Source organism: Nymphaea colorata, chromosome 1, assembly GCF_008831285.2.
Source record: "Nymphaea colorata isolate Beijing-Zhang1983 chromosome 1, ASM883128v2, whole genome shotgun sequence".
NCBI classification, from domain to species: Eukaryota; Viridiplantae; Streptophyta; class Magnoliopsida; order Nymphaeales; family Nymphaeaceae; genus Nymphaea; species Nymphaea colorata.
Window position 1 is genome coordinate 14844265 of NC_045138.2, and position 15660 is coordinate 14859924.

The 15660-nt window shown below is 37.2% G+C and overlaps 1 protein-coding gene across 1 annotated transcript; it reads left to right on the forward strand.

Annotated features, from left to right (window-relative positions):
* The first annotated feature begins 3281 nt into the window (after positions 1–3281).
* On the forward strand, positions 3282–4390 carry LOC116245663 (protein IDA-LIKE 2). Its single transcript, XM_031617159.2, has one exon. It carries the CDS (start codon positions 3686–3688, stop codon positions 3899–3901), a length of 216 nt encoding a protein of 71 aa, XP_031473019.1. The 5' UTR covers positions 3282–3685; the 3' UTR covers positions 3902–4390.
* Positions 4391–15660: the final 11270 nt, after the last annotated feature.

A 15660-nucleotide genomic window follows, 5' to 3' on the forward strand; every position in this document is an offset into this window, starting at 1 on the left:
CTGCATCATGTTCATTCTTTTTAAAAGTATAATTTTTTTTTTCTTTTTTTTTGTTTTTGTATTTAGAAAACTTCTTGTCTTTAAATTTTGTTATGCATTCTCATTTTAGCGTTACTTTCTTTAGTTTTTCTTTATATGAAGCTTAAGCATAGATTAATTTGCATTAAAATTAGCATTTGTGTCCTATAAAGCCTGTGCAAGGCTGGTATAAAGCTACTCACTGATTGGATTTCTATGGGTATCAACTTTCTATGTTAATTATTCATGCAAGCTCATGAATCATACTATATTTACACATTGATGCTTGGTTATTTTTTTTATATGTGGGTGCCTTTAAGATTTAACAAGTTGCAACTTATCAAAAAATTTCTAGAGCCACTACTTGTCATAACTTAGAATGTTAAATCTATGGGTTTGATGTAGCATAATTTTGTGGGAAAATATCGCTCTTGAGATTTTCATTTGGCACTTAAAAAATTTCTGATTTAGGATTGAAGCAGGAAGGGTCGATCTTAATTCCGTAGGTTTCATCATTGAGAGAATCTAAGGTCATGTCAATCAGAGGCTCTCTTAATTTGTAATCGGATCGATGGAAGTGCCCCTTTCTGTAATTTGGAGAAGTTGGTAACGAGCATAAAAATTTCTCAAAGGTTCTTTGAAGTTGACATTAGAGAGATTCAGGATCCAAGATGAACACTTCAACCAATGACTTGTCCACTTTCTAAGATGCCTTTTGCTCTACTCTACGGAATTTCTATTGTTTTTTTTATCTCACAAGAACAAATTTTGACAAGTTGGCCAATTAGAGGGAGACACCATCACGGATCCTCAAATCAAAACGAATGGCTTGACCTTCACATGCAACCCTTCAAGTAAACAACTACCCATGAAATTCATGCACTGCCATCCTTTCATAGGAAGTAGTTTTCTTATCTTGGACTTTTGGATGGCAATTCCAACTTTCGAATCCAATTTCTAAGTTTATGTCTGAATCTTAAGCCGAATTTGACTGATTTTCAAAATATAATATGTGATAATTATTTAAACTAAATCGGTTTTGAATTTGAAAACAATCATATTTTATTTGTATCTAAATCTAAATCCGATTGCATTTCAGTTTTCATTATGAATCAACTTCTCTTTCATATCTGTTTTTTTTCTTTCACGAATTGGTTGGACATCTGATCCAAGTTGAATACATTGACATTCTTGTAGAGGCATCATGAATATTTTTTCATGGAAAAACCATTATATAATTTTCAAAATTTTACTAAAGCCAAATCAGAATTTTTAGAATTTGTGCTGATAATTTTTAAAATTTTCAAAAATTTATGGGGGCCAAGGCTTTGATAATGAAGTGGTTTGTGGAAGACGATAGCTTCATTTTACCAATTCTTTCTTCAAATCAGGGGTGAAACTAGAAATTATTTGTGAATGGGCACTTATTCAAAAAGTCTTAAACATAATAAGATGATTAATATATGAATAAATTAATTGTCAGGAACGATCAATATGAAAATAACTAAAATTTGTGTGACTGTATGGGCTAATGCCCACACATGGGCATGTCACGCCCACAGGTGGCTACGCCCCGCCTTAAAGTAGGAGACTCAGTCGTGTTTGTTTAATTTGCTGCACTCGTTTTGACTCATGACACAATAAAGTCTTCGTTAATTTATTTAATGAACCTCCATCTAATCAAAGACGGGGTGACTACAGACTACGACACAAGAAGTCAAGTTCAAGTTCAACCAGGCTTTGTCTGACTTGACTCGTATAGATAAATCAAACCCTAATTACAGAGAGAGAGAGTTCAATCCCTGTTTGCTTTCAAAGCTGCCACCAGCCGAGCATAAATGGAACCATCCCGTGTTTGAGACCGGGGCGGACCCGGTCGAACCAGCAATGCTGGGACATGTTCCTAAATGTATTTTTGTGCTTATTGACGAGTAATTAGAGACTGAATTGGCGTGTTGTTTCAAGTTTCAAACATATGATCAATACATTGCATCTCATTTCACACCACCCAACACCATAGAAGCAAACACAGAGTTAGGGATTTTTTTTTCTCCTTTTGGAGTCGTTGGGGCAGACAAGCTTCATTTAAGCAGTGGCCCACATGTTCCCCCCAAAGTTTTCCAAGATCTGATTTCCTCTCCCCACTTTGTGGGTCATTTTCTTTTCTGCCTTGGAATGTCAGAGGAGATAATCACCCCCTTCTTTGCCTTTGGCAAAAAGGGAGATGGGTAGGGACCGTATCGTCATTTCACCGAAGTCAAACACTCCGCCGGTCAATGTCATCCCAGAAAATCAGGACGATTCTGACCATCTTAAATGTCACCCGTCGTCCTTTGACGAGGGAAGTTCCCTCATTTATTCCTTTCACTGTAGATATGGACAGCCACTCCCCCACATCAATAAACACTCCCTTCTCAGTTTCCTCGCTTCCTAACTTTCATGTCCTCCCCCCCGTATCTATGTTATATGTACATATCAAGACAGTTTGAACAGAAGAAAGAGTTGTACACTTTCTGAGTGGAATCCTGTTGATCTGATCTCAGTGTTGTCTTATTGGAGATCTGTTCTTTCGATTGGTTTAGCAGATGTTGTATGATTTTCTCAGAAACAAAATTCTGCACATCATGTAACTGCTGTAGGTTCAGCATCTAACATACGCGTATGTGAGTGAAACGGGAGAAGAAAAGTTAAGGCGATCGATGTTTTCTTCTAGGAGATTAAGAACAGATCTTTAAGCTATAAAACTGCTTCTTTGCACAAGCGTGCTGCTCTTTTTGCTCTCTCTTCTCTTTCACTCTCTTTACACACACATATATATATATATAAAAGAGAGCACTTTTGGTTATCAGTTGCTGCTTTTTCCAACAGTTTGCTTCTCTCTCTCGTACAAGATACTAAACAATTAAGAACTCACCATCTTAATTTCTGAATTATGGGACATTAAATAGTCGACCACTTTCAGTGCCTTTCTGCGCGAGTACTTTGCCTTTCTCTGGCATTTAAAACATCATAAAAAAAAAATTGCAGGAAAAAAAAAGGACAAACATCTCCCCATGATCATGTGTAACTGTTGCAGAGAATTCCTTTTTTAATATGGAAGGAAGATATGGGAGGGGAATTTAATATAACATAAGACACTTCTGCTCCGAGTCGGCCATTAAATCTGCGGGACCCTTCACTCACCTAATCTAAGGACACAACACTCCTTTTTCTTCACCCCCTGACTTGACTTTTTCTCAATTTGCTTCCCATTATTTCATCCCCCCCTTCCCCTCCTGCCTGCTCCTGGTCCCTTTCTAACGCTGCCTCCTCCACTCCTTTGTCACAAAAGCAGGTGAAAAACTCTGAGTGCTTGCCGCCTCTCTCTCATTTAATGTGCACAGAAAACCACCACCCCCCCCCCGTCTTGATCCCCCACGCCTCTGAATCCAAGCACACTTCCATATCCCAGCATCTCTGTGCTTTTAAGGCTTGAGAGAGAAGTTATTCCAGAACATATAACCACCACCCTTCCTTTCTGCGATCTTTTTTCCCTTCTCCGTGCACTAAATATTTCTGCTCCTGCTCCTCCCTCTTTTGAATTCAACGTCGTCCTCTCTTCTCTTGCCATATTGCCGTTGCTGCTGATATTGCTGCCTCCCTTGCCGTCTTCAGTGCCTTTTGGGAAATGGGCAACGACAAGAATGCAATTCTGCTGGTTTTGTTATTGGGTTTCTTGGTCTGCTGCCATGGTTCAAGACCAATGCAGTCGTTTTCTGCAAAACCCAAGTCAGGAAGAGTCGGTTCCTTCCTCGGGTACCTGCCCAAAGCAACTCCAATCCCTCCCTCTGGTCCTTCGAGACAGCACAATGGTGTGGGGTTGCAGAGCAGGAGTTCTCCTTGAAGGAAGACCAAAAGAGCAGCCAGAGCGCCGAGGTCGTCGTGTTCCTTTTATTGGTTTTTGTTTTTGTGGGTGCTGGGAGAGGAGCTCATGGATTGGCTTCGTGATGAAGAAGAGATCAATTAACAGCGTCCGAAGGAGTTGCGGTGACTGAAACTTCATCCACTGTATATAGATTTTTCTTGGGTTATTATGTGTTCTTTATTCTATTTTCTTTTCTATCATGATTAGGAATAGGAATTTTGAGTATCAGACTGACCAAAAGATATGTTTTGGGATGGGGGCGAGATTCTCGAGTTGCCATGACCTTTTTCTCTGCAGTTCACTAAAGAATGGCAGTGTGAAAGCCTTCTGATGTGAGGGAAAAGGGTGATGAACTTGTTTTTGCATCTCTGATGTAAAACTCTCTAGCACCAAGCAATAACGTTGGTGCTGCTGTTGATTACATATTTTTCTTTCTTGTACAATGTAAAATTATAAGTCAAGAGAAATATCCATATTTTCATGGTCTGAAGATTCTGTTTCTGGGTTTCGTCGCTCTATATGGAGCATAACTTGTTTGATTTGTTCAGTGTTCCTTGAGATCTTCTGATTGAAGATGACAATGCAGAGCCTCCTTGGCTGTTTCCGGGGTGATTCCTTTCATTTGCTTTATCAAGCAACATGATGGCCTGAATGTCTCCCTTTCTTCACTCCTCTGATGCAAGATCACTGTGCATGAATACCAATTCCAATACTTTTGGTTCAAAAGAAAAAAGGGATGCAAATTCACAGCATATATAATTATATTATATTCGTGGTTTAAAATGCACCTAACATTAGCGATTATGATTCATTAGCCCACAGCTCTTATTTCCTTCATATGAGGAGAATGTGCTCTCCTTATTCCTTTTGCTTTTCCTTTCTCTTCGTGGACAATGATATTGCTTGGCAAATTAAAGATCAAGAGAATTCTTTGCGCTTGGTTTTTCTTGGATCTAACTAAGCATTACTGATAATGGAATTTGCGAAGTAAGAATCTTTTTTATCCTTGGTATCTCGATTTCTTGTCCTACCGAGGCGCCTATGAGACAGCATTCATTCCTTAATTAAGAGGGGGAATGTGATCCGCTTATTCCATTTTCTTTTTTATATTGTTCCTTTATTGAATATTATTATGTTAATGGTTTACCAAATTAAAAGTATGATGCTTCTTGGCCTGTAGCTTCCCCATATTGTCTAAGACATGCTTGAACATGTTTTAATTAATTTTTTACTTTATACTATATTGAATATGGCGCGCCTTAAATTACATTTACTGTTCTTACTTGTGTTCTCAACAAATTAAAAAAATGAGAAACTTCGTGATCCTTGGCATCCCCTAAAGTTTTGTAATCGCTTAACACCTCTCCTTTTGCTTAGAATCTTGCGGCATCTGTTACACTAATTAAAGCCTTGATTGAGATTGTGAATCATGGAATCCGTCGGAAAATGAAGACCGGTCATTTTCTGCAACTAAGTCCATAAATTAGTGGCGTTCTTCAGGTTTCAGTGTGACTTCCCGCACGCACTCCAGGTGAAAGACCAGTGATTTTACTTGATTTAGTTACATATAGATAGATTGAAGATACTTTTCTTATTTTAAATCATGCCTCGGATCATACTTTCTTGAAAATAGAAATGATATATAACAGTTGACCTGAGAAATTTTGACGTATTATGAATCTGCGATGCACTGTTTTTTTTTTTTTTTTGATCTTGTCCTTTTATACATTAAAATGGTGATCTTCAAATGTTCTTGTTTGTGGAATAAGTTCTTCATAGCTCATATCCAACAAATTGTTTCGAATATTTAGTCACCATCGTGAAATGAATTTAAGACAAAATTACAAAAGCACAAAAGGCTTTGGTTGCACCAATCACTCATTATATATATATATATATATATATATATATATATATATATATATATATATATATATATAGAGAGAGAGAGAGAGAGAGAGATACTCAACAATCCAATTGGTTGGCTAAATAATTGTTTATCGAGGTCTGGCTTCTCTCTCTTCATTTGGTGGATGCATACACACATGTACACACGGTCACAGATACACCCAAAATGGTGTTCCTTTTCTGTGTGTGTGTGAGGGAGAGAGAGAGAGATTAACTGAATAATATCTTCATTGTTTTTTCTGTAAAATTGATCAGTCAATGAAGTAATCGAATGGCCAAATAATTTATTGAATATGGTCAACGCAAATCGAGATTTTTTTACTCAGATCATCTTAGGGAAGATAAAATAAATTCACACTTCAAATTGCATCAAGATTGGACATGAGTAAAAAAAAAAAAAATTCATCACTTTATTTAAAAGATATTCTCTCAGAAAAAAATTATACCAAGAAAAATACTTTCAATCTATTTTTATGTCAAATCAAGTGAAATTGTTCTCTTATAGCCTGGGCAAACCAGTTAAACTAAAACTTGGGAAAGAACATTCAATGTATACATGGAGTTGGATTTGCATGATCATGAAAAAATGAAAAGGGCATGCAAATGAAGCTTGAAGACGGAAGGTTCAATCTGCGCAAGCCTGGTCATGGAGCTAACATCGGGTTAACTATTTTGAGTTGAACCACACTCAGTGATCCCAAACGCTTTTGGTGATTCTGAATGGACATGATTTGACCTCTCTCTCTCTCTCTTTCTCTCTCTCCCGTACGTAAGAAGTAAAATATAAAGGATCGTGCTGGTTTTTGCTGGCCTACAATTTTGTGTTTGATAAGGACATGTTACCAGTGCATGTAACGTTAAATGTATGTGAAAAATAAGAAAATATGTAGGTAATATGTAGAATATATATATATATATATATATATATATGTGTGTGTGTTCTTGTATGATTTAATATTGTGCACCAAATAGATATAGTACCTAAGTAGTTATTTGGTACCGTTAGCAGGTTCAATGATTACCTTTAATGCAGCATAGGATTCAAAATTTTTTGTCAACAATAAATATCTACTCTAACGCGATGGACCAGCTCCGATCGATTTTAGGTGGGTCAGCTCATCCATGTTTTTAAATTCATATTCGTTTCCGCATTTTGTAAGATTATCTTCATATTTAGCAGCCTCGAAATCAACAGCAAGTCATGCACGTTTGTTGAGTGTATGTAAAATTGGATAAGAGTTCAAAAAAGAATATCCTGTACACTCTTGACTTGTTCAGAAACGCGATCTTCGTGTCAGTCCCTGAATTTTCAAACAAGAAGATCACATCGGTATAGTTAATGTCATAAAAAATTGCTTAAATTCGGTGAATATATGAATTCAAATTGAGCGGAAATAATTAATGAGAACTATGTGAATTGATTTAATAAGTTGTCAGATCGACTTCATTGATGGTTCATAAATGACATACATTGTGTCCATGTAGTCTTAACGTTATTCATTTCACTTATTTTATGGACCTTTTAGGTGTATAAATAAAATTAGATAATTATTCTATTTACTAACTTTTGCTTGAATAGGAGGAATATTTTATTCTACTAGCCAAAACCTCACTCTCTCATATAGAAAAGGTATTAAGTTTGTTTTTAGTGCTTTAGGGTGTCGTTCTCAATACACTTCCAACTTGCATATTGATGAACCACCTTTCCCATAGCGGTGAGCCCGAGTTCAGTCAGCTCGAGCTCGGCTTGACTAATGAAACCTCGAGGTCGACTCGGCTCAAGTTCGAGAATAGCTCGGTGGAAGCAGTTCGAGCTCGACCCAACAGTTACATGTTGAGCTCGAGCTCAACAAGACTCGACTCGGCAAGTACATGTTTCTACTTACTCAATTCACATATTTTAACGGCATGCAAATTTGCATGCATGCAATGCAGTATGTGATTAAATTTCAGGTTTTGGGAATAGAAGGGAAAAGGTGTGATGCAGAGGCATGTAGGCATGTAGAAGACAAACAAATAAAGAAAAAACAGACGAGTTGGAAGAGAGGGGGGTGGGCATTAAACCAGGGCCGCATTAATGCCGCCCATTTTGTCCAAACTTGAGAGGGGGCAAGGCAAACGGCCTCCCCCACCCAACTCTTGTCGGCAGCAGGAATATCTATTCAATGCCATATACTTTCAGTCATCTCTCGGATTTATTTTCAACAATTGTAATGTCGCATATGACCTTTTCAATATCTGTATATTTCATGTCAAACCCTGGTCACCATTATCGATCGGCTTGGTGGCCTAGTGCGACCTTGCCTGGTCCAGCTGGGTCCGAGCTCGGTCCGGTCAAGTTCAGAGCTTAGCTGGACCATGTTCTTGTATGTAGATGTGCACTTCCACTTCCACTTCACCAAGCCAAGCTAGGTTCGCCGATGAAAGGGTTGGTTGGGTTCAGATATATATGAGTCCAGATGGGTTGCTGTATGTAAATTCATAAGTTATCTACAGTTATGAAATTTCAGTGTTGGTATGTTAAATTAGAATGGATCTGATTTTGGGACATTATTAGGTACCGTTACATATTGCATCTGCCTAATTAGGAAAAATGATCATAGGTAGGTAAGGTCATGCATGCCATAAAACTTGATCACTTGAGAGGATCAAATGTTTATGCGTATAAAAGACTACTCATTATTCTTTGTTTTTCTTTATATTTAAGGGTGAGTGGTTTATTCCACAGTCACTAAGAGAAGCCACAGCCGCTTTGCTTCACAGAGCTTTTTTTCAGGCCCATATGATAAAAGAAAAAAAAGTGCACTCCATGACAGCGCCTGTATCAAGATTTGAACCCAAATCCTTTTAAAAGTGCCTCGCCTTGCGCATCTACAACCCCAGGTTGAGATACTGTACCCATCACTCTTAATTTTCTTTTTTTTAAAAAAAATAAGAAAAATAAGGTGTCAAGCTTCACATTAGAGTGAAGTTTATCATTCTTGGTAGCTAGTTAGTGAATGGTATCAATGAGGAAGCCAACGGGAAGGAAGAAAGGAAAAAGGACCAGGGGCATAATGGTATTTTCATCTAAACAATATATTATCACTATGCATTGAAAATTGATGCGTCAAAAATCATATTCATGAGTTTATTTTTTTAAAAAAGAAAAAGTTATTAGAAGCGTGATTTATAAATAAAAAACACTGGAATTTTTAATTTATATTTATAATTAAAAACTAACAATGTCATCAACGGCACATCAAAACTTAGGGAACACCATTCATTCTTTTGCGCTGTTGGTTGGCCATGGATGGCCGTGTATGAGGGAATCATAAAAAAAAGACAAACATAGTTCTCAGACATGGAATCATGATCTCAGGAAGGTGCTATGCCAAAGTTCTCTGTCCCTTGGGAAGCCGCAGAGAATGGGGTGCCCAATTTTTGTTATTTTCTTTAATTTTGGTAGTAATTAATTCAATGAAAATGGAGGAAATGTCCAGCCTGTTTTCTGCTAAGAATCACTGAAAAAGAATGGCTGAGTGGATTTCTTTTCTTTCAGTCTGTACAGGCGTCCTCCTTCTTCCCCTTTGTCCACCTACTTCTGCCAAATTGTAAGCTACCAAGGTTGTCTTATCAGTAGTCAAGAAATTATTAAAAAGAAAAAAGCCACTTTGTTTTTTTGTTGGTAACACACAGACATGGTTTTTGTCTTAATGCATTTAAGCGCCCCATGAACAGTTCAAAAATCGAGCATATTTTTATAAAATTTTTGAAGCATCTCTACTGGAAATTAATATAGCGCTTCGATCGCAATGTTGCCCTAAAATTCAAAAATTAAAACTTCAGTGTAGAGTTTCCTGAAAGCATTGAGAGTGTTGTTTCCTTAAAACTTGCACAAAAAAAAATAGGCCTTGACAAAAGTTTTTAATTTATTTGCTTCTATTCACAAGGCTCTCTAGTAGTTATTGTTTTAACACTCGCAGATGTTTATTTTATCTTTTTCTTAATTTCTACGTCGTTTAGAATCTCTTTCTGCACATATATATTATGCGCGTATAAAGTCACAAAAAACATTTGTAGGGTACACTCGGTGAAAGGCAAAAATACCGTAATTTTTTTTAAAAGGTCCACAAAAATAGAAAAAAATAAAATAAATGCAGAAAACCAGTAGCACAAACTTCACAAAATAAGTAATTGAGCCAAATATATAAATTTAAAAAAATGAAAACAACCCGTTTGACATTAAAAACAGGGGAAAAAATGCCTAAAAGGAAAAAATGTAAAAAACAAACGTGTTTTTTTTTGTTTTTGCCTCTTTTTTTTTTTTTTTCAAAAAACGGGTTTTCTTAAAGTTTGAAGCAACTGACTTATTTAAACACACACACACTATTATGACTACCAACATGAGTTTTCTGAAAATTCCGATAAAAAATATGGAAATTTATCAGCTGCCCAATCAAATTTGACTCATACAGGGGTAGTGATCGCGGTATGTTTTGTTAAAACCAATCCCTTTTATGTATATGCACGTATGTATGTGCGGGTGCGTGCTTTCATGGTGAGACAGGAAAGTAGAAAGGAAGAAAGGTGCTCGAGTGTAGAACATTAATTTGCTTCGTTGTTGATTTATACTGCTGAGGAACTTGAAGACAGAAAGCAAGAAAAGATGCTCGAGCATTGAACGTTTGTCACACCGATGGCTTGTATTGCTTTTCTCCTTTCCAGTCAAACTGCTCTTTTTGAACAACTAAAACCTTCGTTACAGGAACCATGAATGAAGAAGGTACTCGATCCCTTATGATCCTTGTGGTTGGACAGGCATGCATTCGAAGCCTCCTCCTCCTCTCTTTCTCCTTAAGGAATATCATGTACTACTACTACTTGATTCACGCCTAGCCGATAAAGGATGGTCAAGGGAGGCCAAAAAGAGATGATCCATCGATTATTAGAGCCGCAGCATCCCCTTGCTTCTACGACAATTAATATCGAGATATAATTAAAGAACCGGAGGTGTACAGTTGAAGAATTAAAAGAATCATTATATGTGTATATGCTCTTTTTCCTTTTCTCTTTCTTCAGTCGTGTTTGCAAACACGGGTTTTAGGAGACAGCAGGAGCGGATTGCATGTGAGTTTGAAAGCTTAATTTCGTCTGTTCTATGTGCCAGTTGAGATGGAGAAGCAGAGAGGGTTTGGTATGGACGTACAGAAATGCTTCTGTCGTGGGAATGCAAGCTAAGCAGTGGTGAGCTGCCGCCCTGCTGTTGCACACTAGCTAGCCTCGACAAGGTGGGAATTTAGGTACTGCCTAACGTCCAGTTAGCTGCTTCTCTCCAAAGCACTTAGGCAGATATCCTACCTAAGCTTACTACAATATCTGTCTATGTGTGTGTGTGTGCTTGCACGCGTATGTGTTTATGTGCGTGCAGAACCAACAAGTCTAGTATCTATATATGTGCATTTGGTTGCATGTGCATGTGAAAAGGTCATCTGTCTAAGGCTCAATTAATATGGGTTTACATTTACACAATTTAAGTTTTAGGTTAGCCGAAGGCTTAAACTAATATATCTTGGAAGTTTGTCTTCCATCAACTTTAACAATTATGCCTATTGAGTTTGTCTTTCTTTTCATTTAAATATACATTGTTATAAGTTCAATATAAAATAAACTACATAACCGTGAGGTATTTTCTTATAAGTCAAACACTCACTCTCTCTCTCTCTCTCTCTAAGAGAAGAGTTCTATTAAATATATATGTTCAGATTTTAACAGTAGATGCATCGATCAAGTTTTATTTAGCAAAACACCCTTATAGTATTTTATGTGGTTTTGACGCATATACGTCTTTTCGAGGTGCAGGTTTTGGCTTAACTTAAGCTCGACGATAAAAAGTTCGGACTTTTCAAATAAATTAATCTGTTTGATGGGATGTTAATAATAAATAAACAAATATTACAAAACACACACATATAATATATATATATATATATTCGGAGTTGGATTATGACAGAAACTATATTGTTCTTTGCTGGGCCCGAACAATATGGAACATGATCAAGAGCGGCGTGAACCACTTCTCTTATAATAAACTGTTGCCTTTGACACTTTTTTAACGATCGTGCCCTTTAAAACATCGCATGAGATCTCTTCCTTTGTGTCAAAAGCTCATATCCGGTTTTTGTTCTTGTTGACAGCCCTTGTGAGCGAATAGGGTGACTTTAAAGAGTCATCGTTCAAAAATATATATATATATATATATATATATATATATATATATATATATATATATATATATATATATATATATAGGGTGAGTTTGAGGCCAGCCATCCAATGAGACAGAGAGTGCAAGAGCGAGAGATCATGTTATGGATACAACAATTTAAAATAAAATAAATAGAAATGGAAGGACAGCGGTTGGCAACAGCTGAACAAAGAAGGAATCCGATGTTTCGCTGTCATCACAAGAAGAAGAAGAAGAAGAAGAAGAAGAAGAAGAATTTGGAGAAGACGACGGTGAAGGATGAGCACCGGCCTGCCAACCCAAGAGAAAGGAACAAAAGGGAAACCGCGTGAGGCTATATATATATATATATATAAACATATATACGGACATCCATCTCCCTAGTAACGTTGGGTGGCGGATGACGATACAACAGTTCAAACCGAACACGCTTCTTGTACATCTGCGGTTCTGCCTCCTACTCCTCCACCGCTACGTTGCAAACGTGATCCCTGAAAGGAAAAGCAGATCAGGAACGAACCTAAACAGGACCATGCCACAATGTTATTAAGAGTAAGGACGGAGGATGTCGTATCCTTCTGAAAGTATGTTGGAAAATTGCCAAAATTTCGGGGTCTCATGAACAGGTGCTTGTAGTTAGTACCTAAATGCTTGGTTTTAAATGATTAATTGGTGGTGAAAACTCTCCTCGTGCATGCTTCAAGCAAGAGACCCACGACCAATGTTGAAATCCATGAACCAGAAATCCCAGGATCTCAAGTCACCTTGCATCTGAGATCGGAACCTCGTGCATGTAATGTTGCGAACACGGCGAAGAAGAAAGACAGGATACTAGGATATGAAACGAACCAAGGAGTTGCAAGGAAAAAAAAAAATGGAAGTCTACAAATTAATGCAAGATTGACTTCTACAATGTATGATACCAGTTTTATATATCATCGAGTTCTAATGTTAGGAAACTTAATGCGTCGCAGATGTGATCCTGATGAGTCACATTATTCAGAAGTTCTTTTACTTTTAATTCGTGGGGTTGCATCGAATTGAAGCTAAGTGAAGTCCTTGTCGCGTCGAATCAACAGCAGACAAAGCATTAATTTTGGACTCAAAAGATGGTACCGTTTTCTACGAGGGCCATGTCCTCAATTAATCCACTCGTTCCTGTAGTCATCGCCGACTCTCAAGAAGGCACCATAATGACTGTGTGATCAGAATCCGCCCGATGCGGTCTAAATCGGCCTCATTGAATAGAGTTGGCGGTAAAGCAGCTCAATTTCGTGGCCGACTCCAGGGTGCCACGTGTCATATTTCAGCTACTTTTTATTATAATTATTTTTTTTATTTTAGTAGTTTTCATATATTTTTTTCAATTATTTTTTTAAAAGATATTATTTTTTGTCATATTTTTAAGCGTGAATCGATTTTAGCGGAATCCAATACAGTTGAGTTACTTTTGGTGTGTTTGATAGCCTTTAAACTCATATTTCTACCCATAGTGTAAACAAACATAAGATTTTAGAGGATTTGAGATGTTTAGTTTATGGCAACAACCTCGGAATGAGAGGGGGTCTGACCCTAAGGTGGATCTGAGATCCGCAAAAATCAACCCCGACCTTATTTCCTTGCATTAAAAAAATGTATGATTTAAGATCGAATGAGGGAAAGCCTACCCATAAATCAACGATTCTCAAATATTATTCATGAGAATCTTAAGTCCGAAGTTATCAAACACCCTCTAAATTTATGGATTTGAGATTTCCAAAGATCTCAAAATCAATGGATCTCAATTCGGAGGCCATCATCAATCACCCCCGTAATTCTTAATTAAAACTATGGGCTAAAAAGCGAAGATAAAAAAATAAAAAAGTTATTTCTTGAAAATGGTTGAGATTTTCACCTCAGACTTTTTCTCTCGGCTATTGTCGTGTGCATCAATTGTATGTTGCTAAGAGCTGCATATGAGGTGTTGTTAATGTGAAGGGCAAGCAGCTCAGGCTCACTGTGTGAGCTTTGTAATTTTCTAAACGAATATCTTGCTCTTACTATTATTAGTTTTTATCTAGTGATCGCTTTGTGAGCTTGTTTTATTTGGTTATTGTTTGAGACGTTCGTATTCGATTAGGTGGATCACTCATCACTGCCAAGTTTACTGAAATTATTTGAGATTCTGAAACCCTATTTGTTTTTCCTTTCACTAAAATGTTTAGATATTAAAGCCTCAATTGGATTTGGATAACAGATCGATCTTCTTATCATTAATAAGATGCAACTCATAAAAGCATGCGGAGAATTCACATGAAACCAACGAATAATCGGTTAACTTTTTATTTAACGATTCTTCCTTCATTGGATTACCAGAAACGGGAAGCAGGGAAATGGATGCAGGCGGTTTCCTTACCAACAATAGAGGAAGGCAGCAGCAGAAAACCAAGAGGAGCAAAGCAAACAACAGTCTTCTCCTCCAATTCATACAAGAACAACCAAGCAAAGTTAAGGAATCCACGTCCATCGTGCTCCCTGCTTCCCATTTCTTGTAAAGCAATCGAATTATTGAGGAAGAAGTTGTTGATTGGAAAGTAAACAATTATCTGCTGGTTTTGGCTCTGTCGTCCACCACTATCGCCCAGTTGCCATTTCTTCTTTTGCTTTAGCTTTATCTGAAACGCCGGTACTTCGTATGAGTTCTCGGCTTGTTTTTATGATTTGCATCTTGTTATTCATAAGAAGATCTTCCCTTGATGGTTGAGGAGTAACAGTTTCTGTCACTTCTTGAAATTCTTGGTTCTCCGAGTTTCTGGCTGTTAGAAAAGTTAGGATCTTGGTTGAATCAATTTTTTCCTTGTCGCTTAGTTATAGACATCAACCAATTAGGTGGTAGCGATTTCAATTCCAAAGAGTTCTATGACGAGTCCTTAGTGACACAAGGAGTCAGTCTCAACATCAAGGAAACAACAACCAATTAGTATGGTTCAGGGCCTCAGGCCCTCATGGGGATCGAGAAATTAAAGACCTCAAATCTGTACTCAAGCCAAGTTAATGATTTGGATTTGGATTTGGATTCAGATTAGTCATGCCCATTTGACTCGCTGCACATCGATTAAATGGGGATTGAGTTTGGTATAACTATTTTTCTTTTTTCTTTTTTCTTTTTTTTTTCATTAAGCAGTGGGTCGCATGCATTTTTGAACAAAATATGAACCTTCTAATATAAATAATGTTTATTTCAAATCATTTTTGTAAAAAAAAAAATTGATATTGCTATCACAATTTTGATGTTAGAAGAATTGTTCGTTTTTTTGCTATTAAAAAACATTATTTAAATAAGAAAACAACAGCTCTGATATATGTTTCTTTCCAAATCACATTTAGCGCCCTGGTAAGTCTGATCATAAGCTGCATGTGGGCTGAGCCACTTTAAGGGGCCAAGCTGATTGAAGAAAGGAAGGTGATGAAGTGGAGATGATTGCTGCGGTAGGAAGTTTCCCTGGCCCGATCTGAACATTCACGTCGCACAACAGTTCCCCGGGCAACCACGTTCTACGCTCAAGAATACAATAAAAGTAGGTGAAAACTGAGAGTTCCGCGGTAGACATGCTTTGTGTTTAAG